Source organism: Pseudophryne corroboree, chromosome 12 (genome assembly GCF_028390025.1).
Source record: "Pseudophryne corroboree isolate aPseCor3 chromosome 12, aPseCor3.hap2, whole genome shotgun sequence".
Classification (NCBI taxonomy): Eukaryota; Metazoa; Chordata; class Amphibia; order Anura; family Myobatrachidae; genus Pseudophryne; species Pseudophryne corroboree.
In genome coordinates this window covers 98,617,527-98,638,032 of record NC_086455.1, presented here as the reverse complement: position 1 = coordinate 98,638,032, position 20,506 = coordinate 98,617,527, and the positions used below count along the sequence as shown (strand labels likewise).

Sequence of the window (20,506 nt, the reverse complement as noted above, 5' to 3'; positions counted from 1 at the left end):
CTGAGGTCAGAGTTGGTTCCTATAACTCTTCTGCCCTTCTTGGGTATGATTCTGGATACAGACCAGATATGGGTTTACCTTCAGATAGAGAAGGCCCAGAAATAATGACTCTAGTCAGGGACCTATTGAAACCAAGATAGGTGTCAGTGCATCACTGCACTCGAGTCCTGGGAAAAACGTTCCCTTCAGAAGGTTCCATGCGAGGACTTTCCAATGGGACCTACTGGACAAGTGGTCCGGGTCACATCTACAGATTCATCAGTTTATCACCCTATCCCCCATGGCCAGGGTATCTCTCCTGTGGTGGCTGCTGAGTGCTCACCTTCTAGAGGGCCGCAGATTCGGCATTCAGGACTAGATCCTGGTGACCACGGACGCGAGCCTCCGAGGCTGGGGAGCAGTCACACAGGGAAGAAATTTCCAAGGTCTTTGGTCAAGTCAAGAGACTTGTCTTCACATCAACATATTGGAACTAAGGGCCATATACAACGCCCTATGTAAAGCGGAGACCTTTCTTCGCGACCAACCGGTTCTGATCCAGTCAGACAACGTCACCGCTGTAGCTCATGTAAACCGCCAAGGCGGTACAAGGAGCAGAGTGGCGATGGCGAAAGCCACCAGAATTCTTCAGAGTTATTGCGCCTGGTCAAGAGACCCTCAGGCAGTAGCGGTAGACGCCCTAGTGACACCGTGGGTGTTCCAGTCAGTCTATGTATTTCCTCCTCTTCCTCTCATACCCAAGGGTTGAGAATAATAAGAAAAAGGAGGAGTGAGAACAATCCTCATTGTTCCAGATTGGCCACGAAGGATCTGGTATCCGGATCTGCAGGAAATGCTTACAGAAAATCCGTGGCCTCTTCCTCTAAGGCAGGACCTGTTGCAACAGGGTCCATGTCTGTTCCAAGACTTACCGCGGCTGCGTTTGACGGCATGGCGGTTTAACGCCGGATCCTAGCGGAAAAAGGCATTCCGGATGAGGTCATTCCTATGCTGATAAAGGCTAGGAAGGACGTGACATCTTAACATTATCACCGTATATGGCAAAAATATGTTTCTTGGTGTGAGGCCAGGAATGCTCCTACGGAAGAATTCCATCTGGGCCGATTCCTTCACTTCCTACAAACTGGAGTGAATTTGGGCCTAAAACTTAGGCTCCAGTAAGGTTCAGATTTCGGCCCTATCCATTTTCTTTCAAAAAGAGTTGGCTTCTCTACCAGAAGTTCAGACGCTTGTAAAAGGAGTGCTGCATATCCAGCCTCCTTTTGTGCCTCCGGTGGAACCTTGGGATCTTAACGTGGTGTTAAGTTTCCTAAAGTCACACGGGTTTGAACCACTTAAAACGGCGGAGTTAAAATATCTCACGTGGAAGGTGGTCATGTTATTAGCCTTGGCTTCGGCTAGACGTGTGTCAGAATTAGCGGCTTTGTCACATAAAAGCCCCTATCTGGTTTTCCATATGGATAGAGCAGAATTGCAGACCCGTTCACAATTTCTGCCGAAAGTGGTATCATCTTTTCATATGAACCAACCTATTGTGGTGCCTGTGGCTACACGTGACTTGGAGGATTCTGAGTTACTTGATGTGGTCAGGGCTTTGAAAATTTACGTGGCAAGAACGGCTAGAGTCAGGAAAACTGAAGAGCTGTTTGTCCTCTATGCATCCAACAAGATTGGTGCCCTGCTTCAAAGCAAACTATTGCTCGCTGGATTTGTAACACGATTCAGCAAGCGCATTCTACGGCTAGATTGCCGTTACCAAAATCGGTCAAGGCCCATTCCACTAGGAAGGTGGGCTCTTCTTGGGCGGCTGCCCGGGGGGTCTCGGCACTACAGCTGTGTCGAGCTGCTTCTTGGTCGGGTTCAAACACTTTTGCAAAATTCTATAGGTTTGATACCCTGGCTGAGGAGGACCTCATGTTTGCTCAATCGGTGCTGCAGAGTCATCCGCACTCTCCCGCTCGTTTGGGAGCTTTGGTATAATCCCCATGGTCCTTACGGAGTCCCCAGCATCCTCTAGGACGTTAGAGAAAATAAGATTTTACTTACCGGTAAATCTATTTCTCGTAGTCCGTAGAGGATGCTGGGCGCCCGTCCCAAGTGCGGACTTCTTCTGCAATACTTGTATATAGTTATTGCTTCAATAAGGGTTACGTTATAGTTGCATCGGTCTTGCACTGATGATATGTTGCTTTCATACTGTTAACTGGGTAGTTATCACAAGTTATATGGTGTGATTGGTGTGGCTGGTATGAATCTTGCCCTTGGATTAACAAAATCCTTTCCTTGTACTGTCCATCTCCTCTGGGCACAGTTTCTCTAACGGAGGTCTGGAAGAGGGGCATAGAGGGAGGAGCCAGTGCACACCAGGAACTAAATTCTTTCTTAAAGTGCCCATGTCTACTGCGGAGCCCGTCTATCCCCATGGACCTTACGGAGTCCCCAGCATCCTCTACGGCAGGGCTGGCCAAACCAGTCCTCGAGATCTACCAACAGTACACATTTTCCAGACTACCTAGCTGGTGCACAGGTGTAGTCATTACTAATTAAGATGGGCTGCATTCATTCCTAACTGACAATTCTACAGATCTCCAGGAGGCCTGGAAAACATGAACTGTTGGTAGATCTCGAGGACCGGTTTGGCCAGCCCTGCTCTACAGACTACGAGAAATAGATTTACCGGTAAGTAACATCTTATTTTAGTGTTGGTATACCACTGATGGGTTTATTACATACAGCCCTTTTGTCTTTACCACCTCATTTAACACAAAATATGTTGCCTCATACCACCTGTTTAGCAAAATCCCAAATGAAGTTTTCTCCTAGCATCTCCTTATTATTTCTGATTGGCCACAATCCTGGATATACTGGTGGCTTATCGTCACAAATTTTCACCAACTGGAGCTTACAAGGGCTTTGCAACTTATATCAATTATTAAACATGTCCACTATGACCATTCTCTCTCATGTTCACCTACAGGACATATGTCCACATCTTCACATTTCATTGTTTGTTTATTTCAAAATACTCAGTTCTGCTATTACTATACTATCCCAACTCCCCGCCCCCCACAAGAAAAATAGTTTGGATGATGTGCTGTCTTGCTGCTCTGATGTAATGTTTTCCACCTCAGTACTTTAGGGTGGTATTCAGTATGCCGGCTGTTGGGATCCCAGCGCTCAGTATACCAAGGCCGGAATCCCGACACCCAGCATACTGACAACTTTTTTCCCTGTTGGGGGTCCACGACACCCTGGAGGGAGAATAAATAGCGTGGCTCAGCCTTTCGTCGCAGATGAACATCACGACCGACAGTAGTAATGTTATATTATACCTTCCTCTAGCTCGTACTGCCTTGCTAAAGGCAAAGATTGTGACCGCTGCCAGGGGCGGATTAAGCCTTCAGGGGGCCTGGGGTACTTTAGATAGGGGGGCCCTCTTATCAGAACTACCCCCCTGGTTATGTCCATTATGTGTGTGCCTGCTCCTCCCACTACAGCAATTCGCTGTACCCACATCCAGAGCCAGATTTAGACCATCAGTGTAGGTCCCCCCTCCCTCAACTGCATGCAGTTTCACACACACACACACACACACACACACACACACACACACACACACACACACACACACACACACTGCCCCTATAGTTGCACACATACATACTGCCCCCATAGCTGCACACACACTGCCTTACTGACATGGACACCTCTTACTGACAGATACCACTTACTGACATGTCACAGACACATCTTACTGATACAAACACTGACACACATACACTTAATGACACAGACACCGCTTACTGACACAAACACACTTACTGACAGACACCCTTACTGACACAGGCAACACTTACTGACAGACACCCTTACTGACACAGGCAAACACACCTTACTTACACACCACTTACTGGCATATGCATACTGAGAGCCACCCCTTAGTGATACAGATACAAGTTACTGATACAAACATTTACTGACACCCCTTACTGACACAAACACTTACTGAAACACACACTTATTGACACAGAGTCCACTTACTGACAGATATCCCCTACTGACACTATTTACTGACACATTATTTATCATACATATTTACAGGCACACCTTACTGACAGAGAAAACTTACTAACACAGATAACCCCTTACTGACACACACAACACACTTATTCACACAGATACGACTGACTGACTGACTGACTGACTGACTGACTGACTGTCATAGACACCACTTATTGACTGATACCTCTTACTGACACACAAACCTACTGACATGCACACACTAACACAAACACACTTACTGACACAAATACACACACTGACCCAAACACACTTACTGACATACACACTTCATGGCATACATTCACACAGAAGATGACATAGCCTTCATGATATGTCCCCCCCCCCCCAGCCCACTGCTGCACAGTGCACACTGAAACACATGCTACTGGTATCACTGTGCGGGATTGTCACTCGCCTTTTCAAAATCCAGATTTCTTTACTTGTTTGACCTTTGCCACTTTTTATCAGCTGCAGTCAGAGGTCTGTTCATTCTCTGCTTCAATCCGCTTGGTCTGTCTCTCTTCAGAGAGACGCTGGGAGGAGGTGTGGTCTGCTACTGGCTGCTACTGCTGTACACTGTACAGTAGCTGCGTAACCCTTCGTGCTGCCACTCAGCGATGCAGCGTGACTTCAGTGTGCAAGACAGCAGGGGGCGGTTGTGTCAGAGGCAGAACAGCTCTAGCTGGGGCAGTGGCAAACGCAGGATTTTCGTTGGGGGGTTTCCGTACATGTATGTACTGTATGCTTTTATATATATTATATATATATATATATATATATATATATATATAAAAGGTTACATACATATACAGATGCAGCAGTGCCCGGCACTCTCAGCAATATTCACAATGGCCCATGAGGATTTAATAGCAGACATAGTGGAGGTGGCACTCAACGGACATCATAAGGCAAACAAAAATCACTGTACCAACCACATGTACAGCACTAACGTTTCGGAACATTAAGCCTTCATCAGTGAACTCTGATGAAGGAATAAAGTTCTGATACGTTAGTATTTGCCTTATGAAGTCCGTTGAGTGCCGCCCCCACTATATGATAGATAGATTTATTTATTTTCCCCCTGGTAAAAAAAGGCAGGGGCAATCAGATTTTTTTTTTTATAAACTATATACAAGGTCACGGTATACCAATGTGTCGAGGCTACGGGCGCCTGACTTTTTTAACCGGATTACAATTAAATACAGAAGCACCAGAGTGTCAGACCACTGTACACACACACACACACACACACACACACACACACACACACACACACACACACACACACACATACATTATCATACTTAAACACACGCAGCACACACAGCATACATACATACATACACAGAGTATACTTGCACACACAGTAAACATACATACAGGAAGTATACATGCATACACACACACACACACACACACACACAGTATACTGTACATGCACACACACACACACACTATACATGCACACAGCATGATACATACACATAGTACACATGCACACAGCATACATACATACTTATATTACATGCACATAGCATATATACATACTTATATTACATGCACACAGCATATATACATATATACACACACTGTGATGACACACACCATTAAGAGGAAGCATGCCACCCATTCAATCACATGCCACATGGCCTACTGGCCCTTTCTTCACCTGGCTGCTTGCAGAGTCAGTGGAGACTGAGAGACAGCAGCAGCCGCTGCCTGCTCTCACCCGGACGGCTCTGTTTCAAAGAAGACTCAGGAGAACGTGCCGTTCGTGTACTGCCTGTGAGGAGCTGCTCGTTATCGCTGCAGCTCCCCCTACAGGCAGCCAGCCGCCTTGACAGTGTAGGGAGCTGGAGCAGCCGTGTATTGTATACACGCAATGAAATAAAAACAACATCTTTCAGCAGCGCTGATGATCGTCGGTCAGGGGGGCCCCCTAAGATTAGAGGGCCTGGGATACTGACCCCCTGTGACCCCCCCTTAATCCGGCTCTGACCGCTGCAAAGAAACTGTCCTTTCTCAGTAGATCTCTGCTGATATCCTGTTGCTTACCCTTCTTCAACCTAGAATATCACATTTTATTCCCCATGGTCCTTACGGAGTCCCAGCATCCTCAAGGACGTTAGAGAAATCACATTTGTTTCGGGATGTAAACATGTGACTGATGGTCAGGACTTTGGGGGGTCATTCAGATGTGATCGCTGCTGTGCGTTTTTGCACAGCGGGCAATCAGGTACTAACAGCGCATGTGTATGCACAGCAATGCGCATGTGCGTCGGCCATCAACAACGGACATCGCTGGTCAGAGACAGGATGGTGTGAAAAATCCAATTGCAAAGGGGTTCCCAAGGTGATTGACCTCCTGTTAACAACCTTGCGAATGCCCATGCAATCGGATTTTTCACACCATCCTGTCTCTGACCAGCGATGCCTGTTGTTGATGGCCGACGCACATGCGCATTGTGATGCATGCACAATAGTACCTGATCGCCCGCTGCGCGAAGCCGTTTGTGGGAGGAAACTGACCGTTTACTGGGAGTGTTCAGGAAAACGCAGGCATTTCCAAGCAGTTTCAGGGAGTGTGTGTGACGTCAGCTCTGGCCCCAATCAGCCTGATATGATTGCACTGGAGGAATAAGTCATGGGCTGCGCACAGACTGTACACACTAGATTTTAGCAGCTCAGCGTACACATAAGATCATACACTTGCACGGTGAATATACACTCCTCCTGAAGGCGGCGACTATCTGATCGCAGGACAACAAAATTAGCAGCCCAGCGATTAGATCTGAATGACCCCCTTTGTTTCATACGGATTGGCTGGAAATATCTCTTAACAAAGACAAAGGTGCATAAAAGTTCTTCTCCATGTGACTTCCCTAAGTTCTCACTCTCTCTTCACAACTTAAAGATACTCTCCGTGCAGCAGTACAACTCACGGTTTGGTACAATGAAGAAACAATCCTCAAGTACCCACTCCACATTTTAAAACTTGATGCTATTGGGCTATATCTATCTGACAATGGGGGTAATTCAGAGTTGATCGCAGCAGCAACTTTGTTAGCAGTTGGGCAAAACCATGTGCACTCCAGGGGGGGGAGAGGGGGGGGGGGGCAGATATACCATCTGTAGAGAGAGTTAGATTTGAGTGGGTTATTTTGTTTCTGTGCAGAGTAAATACTGCCTGCTTTCTTTTTACACTGCAATTTAGATTTCAGTTTGAACACACCCCACCCAAATCTATCTCTCTCTGCACATGTTATATCTGCCCTCCCCCACCCCCCCATGCAGTGTACATGGTTTTGCCCAACTGCTTACAAATTTGCTGCTACGATCAGGTCTGAATTACCCCCATTGTCATTTCCTATTATGCTACTTGTATGCTATTGTGGATTTTCTACGCTTACATCACTATTTGAAATTTTTTATTTCTTTACAGTTAAATTTATTGTGTCATGCTTTTTTTTCTGACCTTCATGTTGTATTCAATTATGCCGACTTAAGGTGTGTACACACGGTGAGATATTGCCTTTTCGATTTTGACTAAATTGTCGAAATCGCAAGGAAAGTTAGTGCAAATCGCAAGGTGTTAGCCACCTTGGGATCCCGATTCGATCATGATGCACACTCCTGCAGGGTTGGTATCGCAAAGCTAGATAGACTGTGCAGGTAAGTCAATTTTGACTATCTAGTACTTAAGTATAGTCAAAATTGGCACTTAGTCAAAATCACTCATAGCCAATATCGCACACACACACAGACAATATTGCATAGTTCATATTGAATAGTCGAAATTGAAGATAGCCAAAATCTCACCGTGTGTGTGCACTTTTACAATAAAATATTTAGAAGAAAAAAAAAAGAATGATATGTTTAACATTTTAAAAATTCTTACCTGTGATCTCCTCCCAGGGTTATACATGTGTGGCCAGCTCCAACCACTCTGTTAACTTCATCAGCCAACACTTGACAAGCAAGCCCAACTGTACGAGGGTATTTAACTGTGTTATTGTACAATTTGTCATCAGGAACTTGAGCAAAGTTCAGATCCCCAACATCGTATATGTCACACCCTGTAAAACAAAAACAATTGAGACCATGAACAACTTAAACATACCAAATGCATTCCAGATGACACTTAGGTACTGGTGAAATTCTGAATTACCACCATAATTATCTGTAATGGCATTGGTATCAACTTAAAAAAAAATTCTTATACTTATATTTTAAGTGGTACTCCCGGTCTCATGGGCACTATGCGAGGGGTCTCCCTATGCGCCGCACATGTCCATGAAATATTTAAGAAGTTTCCTATTATGACATTTTGGCAATTTTGTTCAGATATCTGTTTTTTTGTCAATGGTATTTCATTGCTAAAATAAATATTACTCAAATAAATAACTAGAAGATATTAAGACAGAGGAGTGATCTAAAAAAAACGGAAAAGAAAAAACTGTATCATTGAATAAAATTAATCACTTGGCATCACTGAATAACATCAATAATCACTTAGCAACAACGGGTAGGCACTGATAGTTTAGCACATATTACTGGATATTTGTTATCAATAAAAAATGGGACAGCTTGTGCAATTTAATTAGAAACAATTGCACCAATGTCATAATTTAGTTCTGCAAAGTACTAAGGGCCTGATTCAGACCTGATCACAGCATCAAATGTATTCTCTAATGGGCAAAACCATTTGCAGTGGGGGGGGGGCTTATATAACATGTGCAGAGAGAGTTAGATTTGGGTGGGTTATATTGTTTCTGTGCAGGGTAAGTACTGGCTGCTTAATTTTTACACTGCAATTTAGATTTCAGTTTGAACACACCCAACCCAAATCTAACTCTCTCTGCACATGTTACATCTGCCCACCTGCAGTGCACATGGTTTTGCCCACAACAAATTTGCTGCTGTGATCAGGTCTGAATTAGGCCCTAAGTGAAGTGTGTGAAGGAGTGACAAATAAGATAGAATAGTGTAGGAGGTTGTTAAAAGGTGTCATAAGGTTGAGTTTTACAACTTTTTTTAATGGAGAAAAAATGATAGCCAAAAAATGTGTAAATAGGAAAATACATTTTGAGGTAGATTTCACCTCTTCATTACTGAACATTTTCTAGTGTTGTGCTGAGGTCATTTTTTAACAGTTCCGTTTGCCACATTCCAACATCAATGTCACTGATTTTTTTTTTTTTACTGCAAATGAAAGAGACGATAGTATACAGCTCAAAAAGGAATTGCATGTAATACAAGAATTAGCGTAGCAAGTGCTGTCATTTCAACCGTAGGCTAAGAATACAACAAACAAAATCAATGTATGATAGCGGTAGCCCACTTAACTTAAGGCATTAAAATGTATTATCTTCCAGTATTAATAACAAGAAAAATAGAACATACAAGAAGCAAAAAGGATAGACAGGAAAAAAAGAAAGTGAGAAGAAAGAGAAAAGAGAGGAAAAAGGAGAAAGAGGAAAGAACCGCCGTCACCATCGCAGCCCTAAGATGTCGTAGGGGAGGGGAGTCGCAACAAAGCTTTGTATTCCTGCATTCCTTTGAATTCCAACCAATCTAACCAGACGGCTGTGAATTGAGATGCAGACTGGTCGGAAGAAGACGTCAAGTCTTCCATTGCCATATAGTAATCAATTATTTGGAACCATTTAGCAATGGGAGGCTGTATCTGAGATCTCCAGAAGCACGGAATGGTCGCCCTAGCAGCATACATTAAATGTCGTAGTTGAGAATTTTAAAATTAGGACAGTGGAAGGTCAATCAAGTTAAGTAACCAAAACTCTGGTATAGGGAGTCCCGTGATATGCCTGGTTAGAGAATTAACCTGATGCCAGAATGAAGCCAGAGCCGGGCACCGCCACCAAATATGGCAAGGAGTGCCGCACACCGGCCACACCTCCAGCAGACATCCGAAACACTCGGAAATATGTGGTGGACCCGATCTGGGCATCTATACCATCTCGAGACCACTTAGTATTGTGTCTCGAAAACTTGCAGTGAAGGTGAACTAGCAAATGTGAACTGAAAAATATGAGACCATTGGTCAGAGGTCAACTCCCTACCCAAATCCTCATGCCAAGCCATAACGAATGCCATAGGTCAAGTGGGAGTACTCACAAGGCATTGTCTGTACAATAAAGATACTAGGTGTCGTGGCAGGTTCTCAGAGAGACACAAGGACTCGAAGATCGTCGGCTTCCATCCCACCGCACGAGCTGGTGCTGCAGCAGCATAATGTCGAATTTGCAAGTAAGCCCAAAATTAATTAGATGGTAGACCATAAGACCGCTGCAAGTCTGCGAAGGGATGGAATCCCGACGAACCAATCAGGTGGCTCAACCGAGAAATGCCTGCTTCAGCCCATATGTATCGACACTTGCAGACGAGAAAGGAAGCAACGAATCCTGTCCTGAATCTTCAGGACTTTCTCCTGAGACAAGAACAACCTCTGGTTGTGAGTGTCCAACAACGCTCCCATGTGCACCATGCACTGAGCAGGGACCAGGGAGGATTTCTTCGAGTTGATGAGCCACCCGTGGGCTTGTAGAAACTGGACCATCATATCCAGATGACGCAGGAGAAGATCTGGGGAATTTGCCAGGATTAACAAGTCGTCCAGATACGTCAGTATCCTGACCCCTTGACAGCGGTGTACCACCGTCACCACCGCCATAACTGTAGTGAAGACTCGCGGAGCCGTTGCTAAACCAAAAGGTAACGCCGAAACTGGTAATAAAGGTTACCAATAGCGAACCTCAGGTATTGTTGATGTGACACTGCTATAGGAATATGCAGGTAAGCATCCTGTATGTCCAGGGAGACCATGTAGTCCCCAGGTTCCAAGGCCAGAACTATAGAGCAAAGGGTTTCTATACGGAACTTGGAAACCTTCACAAACCTGTGCAATACCTTGAGGTTGAGAATGGGCCGGGAGGACCCATTCGGTTTCGGGACTAGAAACAGCGGAGAATAGTACCCCCGACCCCTCTGAGCAAGAGGCACCTGTACTACGACTCCTGTATCCAGGAGGGTCTGTACCACTGAGTGTAGAGTGTTTGCCTTTGTCTGGTCCAAAGGGACGTCTGTCTGGGAAAATCGATGAGGGAGTCGGTATTTGAAGGCTATGGCGCAACCTTGAGTGACGTCTTACCGTACCTAGGCATCTGAAGTGGTCTTCAACCATTCCAGGGTATACCCTAGAAGCCGGCCCCCCACCCTGGGATCCCCCAGGGGGAGGCCCGCCCCATCATGTGGCAGGCTTATCAGTCTTGGCAGAAAAATGAAAACTGGCGCTTATGTGTTTCTCCAATATTAATAAATGACTGCGGATCAATTTCATTAAAAATGACATAGAATTTATTACCTATACATCAAACTAAAAATATCAGAAACATGAAAATCAGATGTGATCGTGAAATTAGGGCATGAATGGAGCTAAAAAATATTTGAAGATGGCTGCTTTTAGTGTCCACAAAGGATCCCGGACTGAATGCCGTATGCAAAGTTCCCTGGGGAGAGGAAATAAATACAAACTGGGTCTCTCCAATCGGTGCTGTATAGATGAAATCCCTCAGAGTTCCAATGGCAAAATTCTGATGAAGCTAGGTGATCTAGCCTAGGGAAACGCGTTAAGTGTTGAAGCTGCCACGACTACTACAAGTGTCCCACTTTTAAGACGGATCCAGATATGGACTTTCAAATTTTGCCATTGGAACTCTGAGGGATTTCATCTATACAGCACCGATTGGAGAGACCCAGTTTGTCTAAATGCCACAGCTTGCCTGCTGAAAAAATCACCAAACTTCTGGAAGTCTCCATCAACACGGGTAATACCAGCTGTATTTATTTCCTCTCCCCAGGGAACTTTGCATACGGCATTCAGTCCGGGATCCTTTGTGGACACTAAAAGCAGCCATCTTCAAATATTTTTTAGCTCCATTCATGCCCTAATTTCACGATCACATCTGATTTTCATGTTTCTGATATTTTTAGTTTGATGTATAGGTAATAAATTCTATGTCATTTTTAATGAAATTGATCCGCAGTCATTTATTAATATTGGAGAAACACATAAGCGCCAGTTTTCATTTTTCTGTTTAAACATTTTCAGGGACTGACAATCCCTACTGGCAGCTGTGACAGCGCGTCTAGGCCACTTTCCTTGTTTTGGTTTTATCAGTCTTGGCAGCTGGCTGACGGGCAGCCCAGGCTCTTTTGGGCTTCGGCTTACCAGGTTTGGAAGTGCGGGCCTGCTTGTGGTATGCCTGACCTTTTGCTTTACCTGAAGGACGAAAGGGGCGAAAGTAAGTACCTTTAGCCTTCGACACAGAAGGGGCGGTATTAGGCAGACAGGCAGTTTTGGCAGTAGCAAAGTCAGCCACAATCTTATTTAAGTACTCCCCAAACAAAATATCTCCCTTGAAAGCGAGTACTTCCAGGATTTTTCTAGAGTCCAGATCCACAGACCAGGATCTCAGCCACAATATCCGTCGAGCCAGGACTGATGTAGTAGAGGCCTTGGCTGCTAGGATACCATCATCAGAAGCCGCCTCTTTAATATATCGAGAAGCTGTGACAATATATGACAAGCATTGTCTAGCATGGTCAGAAGAGAGATCAGCTTCTAACTCCAAGGCCCATGCTTCAATGGCCTCTGCAGCCCACGTAGCTGCAATAATGGGCCTTTGTGCAGCACCCGTGAGGGTGTATATCGCTTTCAGACAACCCTCCACACGTTTATCCGTAGGCTCTTTTAGAGACGTGACGGTAGTGACAGGTAGAGCTGAGGAAACCACCATCCTAGCCACATGTGAATCTACTGGAGGAGGCGTTTCCCAATCTTTAAACTGCTCTGGCGCGAGGGGATAGCGAGTCAGCATCTTCTTTTGAGGCACAAGCTTTGTACCCAGGTTTTCCCAGAGTTCCTGACGTATATCCACTAGGTGGTCAGAGTGAGGTAAAACTTGCTTAACCACCTTCTGACGCTTGAATCTATCTGGTTTCTTAGGAGGGACGGATGGCTCGGGATCATCCGTAATCTGCAGAATTAACTTAATAGCCTCCAAAAGATCAGGAACATCCACATGTGAACTACCCTCCCCATCAGCTGTATCTGAGTCAGAACCTGATGGGTCAGTACATGTGCCGTCTTCATCAGACTAGGTGTCAGTGACAGCAGTGGATTGTGAGGAGAGTAAGCACTCGCTTAGAGGAATTTTTGGACTTAGGCGAGAGTTGGTCAGACTGTTTAGTAGTCAAGGACTGGTTCAACTTCTTTAATTGAGCAGATAAATCGTCCGCCCACGGCGGGTTAGCTGTAGGGACCACATACGGTTGTACCGGCATTGGGGGTCCCATAGGGGGAGTTAGTTTATGAACTAGAATATGCAGAAGCGTGGAAAAAGCGGCCTACGGTGGGTCAGTATTTGCCTCCTTTGCCACAGTCCCACTGGGGGGCAAAGAGCCCTCAGACCCAGAGCCCACAGCTGCTATATTCTCCTCATATGGCCCCGTGGCGTCAGCAACACCGGCAGTGTGTTCAGCCCCAGAAGCAGACATGATATAACTTGCAGTATGAGGTTAATACAGTACAATTATCAGCAGCACTATACCTCTGAACCCAAACCCCTGCACAGTGTAGTCAGCACTAGCAGAGATAAAGGAGAGATATGGTGACTAAATCACAGAGAAAAATACGTAATACAGTATATATTTGTGAAAATCCTATATTAGATAACACCTGACGCACCAAGCCCCCTCAGGTTATGGAATATAGGGATAGCAGGTTGAGTGAAAGACACGAAATGGACACCACTCAGCTATCAAATGCACACACAGAAAGTCACAGTTTGTACAATGCAGAGGTTATTACTGACAATAAAACTGCACTGGACTAGCTTACACAGCTATATAACAACAATAGATATAACAGTACACAGTAAGAACTGGATGTATATCACAGGGTAATTGTACTATAAAACCCTGACTAAGTGCACTTTTTCTTAACTATCACTGTCTAAAAAGGCAGGTAGAATACTTAAGTGTCATGTAAAGACACAGCGCTGACAACCAGCCGGCTTTACATAGGAGGATTTGCCCAAGCAGTCCCAGGAACAGTGAGCTGAGGGATAATGGCGCCGCAGACACTGACAGGGAGTGAGGGAAAGACAGATATGCAGCTCCAGGGCGGGAACACTTGCTAGAAATGGCGCCCTGGGGCTGGGGGAGGGGCTTCAGGTCTAAGCCTTATCCCCTCTGCTGGCAAAACCACCGGGTACTGTGGGCGATATAAGAATTGGTTTAGAGAGAGAACCTGACCTGCGCCCATGCCCTGGTGATCTAGTGTGATCGTCTGTACTGCCACAGTGTCCACCGCCAGCGCGCGCGGGCCGCCTCCCACTGACCGCGCCGGATCGCGATAAAGACCGGGTCCCGCAAGCGGGACCCACTTACCACCTCCCGAAGCCCGGCCACACGATCCCGGAGAGCCCGAGCTGTGTGTGACTAACTTGGAAGAAAACTGGAGCCTCCTGCTGTAGGTACCCGGCAACCAGGGCACGGGAGTGTACCGCGCCGCTGGGGGAGAGATGGAGCTGCAGCAGCCCTTGTAGTCTTCTTTTTTCCTCAGAAAAAGCTTTTTCTAGAGCTGCTGTGAGCAGCTCTTCCTGTTACATGCGTGCACTGCAAGCACCAACTACAAACTGAACTCCTGTGCACGGAGGCGGGGTGATATAGGAGGCAGCGCTATGCATCTTGGGAAAAAGGTCAAAGCTTTTGAGCCTGTTGGTGCTTCGGATCAAGATCCAACTCTACACCCCATTGTCCATTCCTTGTGGAGCCCAGTGTACCCCGCAGCAGGAACCACCGTGACATCATCTGCATAGGCCACTACCTTCAAAGGCAGCTATAAGCCCTACTGCACCCCTCCAACTGCACCATTCTCTACCCTTCTGATGAAGGGATCAATCTCGAATAGATACAGGAGGGGGCTCAGGGGGCAACCCTGACGGACTCCAGAGCCCACTTCAAAAGAAGGACCCACCCAACCATTGACAAGCGTGAAGCTTTCGGCCTGACTGTATATTGTTTTTAGCCAATTCACCACCCGAACTGGAAATCCATACCTTTCAAGCAAGGCCCAAAGATACTTATGGTTCACTCGGTCAAAAGCCTTAGACTGATCCAATGCCAGCAAGTACTTTCCCAATTTCTCAGTACGGCATCGCTCTATGGCCTCCCGGATGCCAAGGACAGCACTAAAGGTGCTTCGGCCCTTCACAGTACAGTGCTGAGACGGAGAAAACAGTTGTTCAGAAAACTCTGACAACCTATTAAAAATGATTTTTGCCAAAATCTTCCTGTCCGTATTGAGAAGGGTGATGGGGTGCCAGTTCTCAATATGGGATGGATCCTTACCCTTAGATAATAATATGAGAGCAGATAACCTCATAGAAGGAGAGAGGGTTCCCTCACACAGGCACTCATTAAAAACTACTACAAGGCAAGGAATCAAGAGATCTGCAAAAACTATATAAAATTCAGATGTTAAGCCATCTGGGCCTGGAGATTTCTTTAAATTTAACTGACCAATCACCTTCTTAACTTCCTCTGCTGTCACATCACTACCCAAGGTTTCAACAGAGGCATCTGGATTGCAAAGTCCAGGTGTCTCACTTAGAAATGTTTCCATACTTTCACTGATAAGTGGCTGCTCAGACAAGATGCCTTCCTTATCCTCACAAAGGACACCCTGTCTATCATAAAGACTCCTCACCTCCTTCACCTGTACTGATTTTCAACAGCTCTGGTAGGGATCAGGCGAGTGGTATTTTCCAAAAACCCTCTCCAGAACCAAAGAATCCAGTCGGTTATACGGATATTCCTTCATCTGAGCCTTCACTCTGGAGATTTCCCCACTATCTCCACGCTCAGAGATCAAGAAATCTAATTTCCTTCTCAGACTCTGGTAGATATTCTGTCTTATCAAGTTCTTTTTAGCTACAAGCCTACGGAAGAGCCTCCGAATTCTTTTTTTGACCTCTTCCCACCACTCAGATCTACTCCAACCTGCTTCCAAAAGTGTTTCCTGGGATTCAAAGAATTCCCTAAAAGATTGTCTAACACTTTCTTCCTTTAGGAGCTCAGAGTTCAAGCGCCATAGGCCCCGTCCTTTCTGAGTGCTCTTTGATGCATTTAAAGTGACAAAGAGAAAAGCGTGATCAGAGAACTCTACTAGATTTACCTCTGGAGGCAAAGTTTTTGAGGTTTCCTTAACAAAAAACCTATCTATCCTAGACCTGCGACTACCACTAAAATAGGTGTAACCCATGAGGTCTGGGAAATGGCGAACATGTACATCCACCAGACCTGCCTGTCTAACCATGCTAACTAAAAAATTGGAATCAGGACCCAGGGTTGTCCTTGAACCTCCCCTGTCTTTTGGCCTAATGATGGTGTTAAAGTCACCTCCAAAGACAATCTGCTGGGCCGAAAAAAGGAACGGTTTTATCTCCCTGAAGAGACATTTCCTGTCCCATGATGACTGTGATCCATAGATGTTAATGAGTCTCAGGTCATGTTCCCTCAGGTTGATATCTAAAATCATACACCTACCTGCCTGTAATTCTATAACCTTGTGCACAGTTACCATACCAGTAAAAAGCACTGCCACCCCACCGTACGGCTCAGCCGCAAGAGACCAGTAAGAAGGCCCACGCCTCCACTCTCGCTTCGCCTTGTGTAGGGTGTCCAATTTACAAATTCTGGTCTCTTGCAAAAACAAAAAATCAATCTCAATCGTATTGAAAAAATCATAGGCCATAAAACGAACTCGTTCAGAAACTACGGAAGCCACATTAATAGTGGCGCAACGTATGGGTTGGGGATCCATGTTTCTTTGGTTATAGAGGCAGAACCTTGCTCACTTTTACTTAACACACTTTGAAACCTCCATAGAGGATCCACACTCTTGATATACTACCTCCACAGAGATATTATCACCCTCCTCAATGACTGAAGTCATTCCATCACCATCCTCCCCATCCTGTCTAGAACCATCCTCTAGAGGAGGCTCCGGATCAGGTGGCTTACGGGCAAATCTAATTACCTGGCATTGGTCACCCACTTTACAACTTTCTAATGTATTACTTGGGCCAACCACAGACCCTGAGGATACAACCCGCTCCTCCAAATTTTGGGTTTCTTCCACCACTATGGCCTCTAGGCTTTCCTAGAGTCTGTCCTCCTCTGTATCCCCCTCTTCTCTCAACTTTCTTTTAATCTTTTCTTTACTCTTTTTCCCTGGGACTCCAACTTCAATTAAACTTTTTGTCACTTTTCTTGTTTTTCTTCTGTTGACCCTGGGCACAAAAGAGAGGTCACCACCATTTCTTACAACTTCACCAACCTCCTCCTCATCTGTAGTAAAAGTATCGAACTGATTGCTAAGTACTACTTTTATTTCTTCTCCTTTCCTTTTGTTTTCATTGCCTCATCTTACCTCCTGAAAAGGAACTTCTCTACCCACTGAACCTTCTGTTACCATCACCTCACAGGCCTCCTTCTGACTTTCCACCCTCTGAACCTTTATCTGGTTATCTTTCTCCTGGCCACCTTCCTTCTGCACTTCCTTTCTCCCTTTGGATGGCTCATGTCTCTGATCTTGTTCTTCTCCCAAATTGTAGTTGGCCCATGGACATCGACTATAAGGGTGACATTCTTCCCCACATAAATTGCAGGTAACTTTATTATTACATAGGGTACATTTGATCACACTGCAATCACTACTTAGGTGTCTAAAATCACCGCACCTGAAACAAGTTCTTGGCTGTCCTTGGTAAAAACACTGCACACGATCCCTTCCTATGTATGCAGCGGAAGGAATGTGGAGGAAACCTCTATCAGTGTTTCTTAGTTTCACCATGGCAGCCCATGCACCGCCCCATACTCCCATGGTAAAACCAACGTTAATCAAGTCAGACTGCACATCACAAAACCTAGAAAGCCAATACAGAATATCTTGTGGTGGGATAGATTCGTTTCTGAAAGGATTGTTACCTTCACTTTATCCTGTTTGGTTATTAAGACAGCTTTAAATGAATCATATGGTTTAGAAGACCTGCACGCCGGACACTTCACCCAGAAAGCCTGAAGTCCCTGATAAGAAATTAAAGCTTAGATCAAAATCTGGCGTTTTAACTGGGTGAATGCAGGCATACAGATCTGAGGCATGGAAACCTAAACCGAAAATCATCAGTAAAAAACTTTCTTTAGTTGGTGTCTTGCCTACACCAACCCACTTAAACTGAATCAAGTTCCTTCTCTTCCCTACTTGCCCTGACCCTACTTTCATTTGGGGCATACTCGAACTTGTACTGGGTCTATGTACCATATTGGCATAAGATATAACCCCTGGGATGGGCTGTCTGTTCACATCAGATGCAGCATTTTCTGTACATTTGTTGCACATTTCTACTTTCACCAGAAACAGTCACATTTTCCCTTTTTTCTCTTTCCTTATTTAGCAGTTCAGCAGCCACCTTTGCTCTGCTAGGAGCACCCATCTGACAATACACAATATTAATCACTTCTTGCTGACCTACTGATAATGTACTTTTGTCCAAAGCCGACATTCCCTGCACAGTGTGTTGCTGGGGCAGACCCTCTGCTGTCTCAGTTCCTGCTGCACAGGAGAGAACACACACTTCTCCTCCCCTCCCCCACCTGCTGCAGAACTTGTATTAACCCCTGCAGCACTGGCAGAAGGCCCAGCAACAGTACCTTTATCTTTGTTCTCTGCTTTGGCCTTCAGCAGGAGTTCGGCTTTGATTATTTGCATCTCCAATTGGAAATATGACAATTCGTCCTCTTCACATTTCACAGCTGTTTCTACATTCGGGACAGGTTTATGCAGATTGGCTGTCAGTGCAGCAGGTACAGTATCAGCCACCACTGCCCCTGCAGCACACTGCACACCCTCCACAGCCTGCAGCACAGCCGGATAATGGGGAGACGCGTCCCCAACCCCAAACTCTGCAACAGAATCACCTCTGACCGACTGACAGACCTCAGGCTCCTGGGCTTCCATCACTGCAGCCCCCTCCGGCAGCTGATCACTGGATATAGCAGATGCAGTGCTTTCACTTTCAGCTTTAACTTTGTTCCTCTCCTCCAGCCGCAGTACCACTAGACGTGCTTTAACCCTTTCCAGGGCGGAAGCCAGTGACAGGATCTCTTCTCACCCATTTGTAACACTTGTTTTGCTTCTTCTTTTTCTGGGCTATTCTTTGGTTAAGTCGCTGGGCTTCACGTTGCAGTTCTTTTATACTGTAATGCTGGTATGTCTCCTCTGTCTCCTCATCATCCTCAGTCCGTCCTGGGGATACTGGATAATTTTCCCAAGCATCTACTGGTCGGGACACCCCCGCTTCACTGATTGTCGGGCATGCAGTTTCTGCCATCGCTCTACCTGGAGTTGATTCACTCGAGGGAGCACCCTCATTCAGTTTGGGGTTGTCTGCTTGCAGCTCCGATTGCCTTGGAGCACCATTAGAACAGCTGGTCCCCACTGCCTCTGGTTGGTCACCTGCCAATATTGCCGTGGCTCCAGGGTTAGCTATAGCAGCAAATTCAGTGCACTGATTAATGTCCATACACAGGGAGCTTTCTCCCCCGGGGGATCCATCCCACCCGGGGAAGCCAGCAAGGAAACCCCCTGTAACTGCACCTGCAGCAGCAGCAACTGGAGCTCACCACCAAAGCAACCTGCTCACAGCACACCCAGCTCCTTCTGCAAAGTATCCGCCCCCAGAGAATTACCCCCAGGTGAGACTCAGGCACAGATACAACTGTTCTCTCTTGGTGTAACCCAGGTACATATACTACTGCTCTATCCCAGTGTAACCCAGGCACATACACAACAGCTTGAAGTGGGCTTCGAGGTAGAGATCTTTTTCTTTATATACAATGCTAGATGGCGCCTATAATGGCAGGCCACTCCTCTCTGGTCATATGGCCACACTCCTCCCAGCATATGGCAATGGCCCTTAGTGGGCCCCTGTGATTGCATTTCCCTGGTGGGCCCTTCATGCTCCAATCCGACACTGCCAGTGGCCATGGTCCATTGGACATTCTGCGCCTGCTTCAGGCAGGTGCAGTGACTACTGGACTGGCCAGTGGTGTGCATTACTATAGAGACGGAGCTTCTACTGTAATTGTGTCCACCTCTGTCCACCTCCGTGTGTAGAGTCTGACCAATAAGAAATTGTGCTTGAAAATGTTACATTTATATTGTCTCAGTTTAAATGCTAACCTTTTGTAGGGATACTATTGCAGCCCAGCAAATCCTGACACTTTTTAAACTAGGAAACCCACTTTAAATGATGTTCCCAATTGACACAACATGCAGGACGTCGGAGCTTTAGATTTT

General features: G+C 45.8%; 1 protein-coding gene across 5 annotated transcripts in view; it reads right to left on the bottom strand.

Annotated features, from left to right (window-relative positions):
- ARG2 (arginase 2) overlaps positions 1–20,506 on the bottom strand; it is a 926,201-nt gene that overhangs the window by 725,051 nt on the left and 180,644 nt on the right. For all 5 annotated transcript variants that reach the window (XR_010190474.1, XM_063947808.1, XM_063947807.1 and 2 more), the window contains exon 3: positions 7,961–8,138. Coding sequence is in view for 4 of the 5 variants with exons in the window: in XM_063947808.1 (XP_063803878.1) it covers positions 7,961–8,138 (178 nt within the window). In the remaining variant the exon portion in view is untranslated. The remainder of the gene's footprint in view (positions 1–7,960; positions 8,139–20,506) is intronic.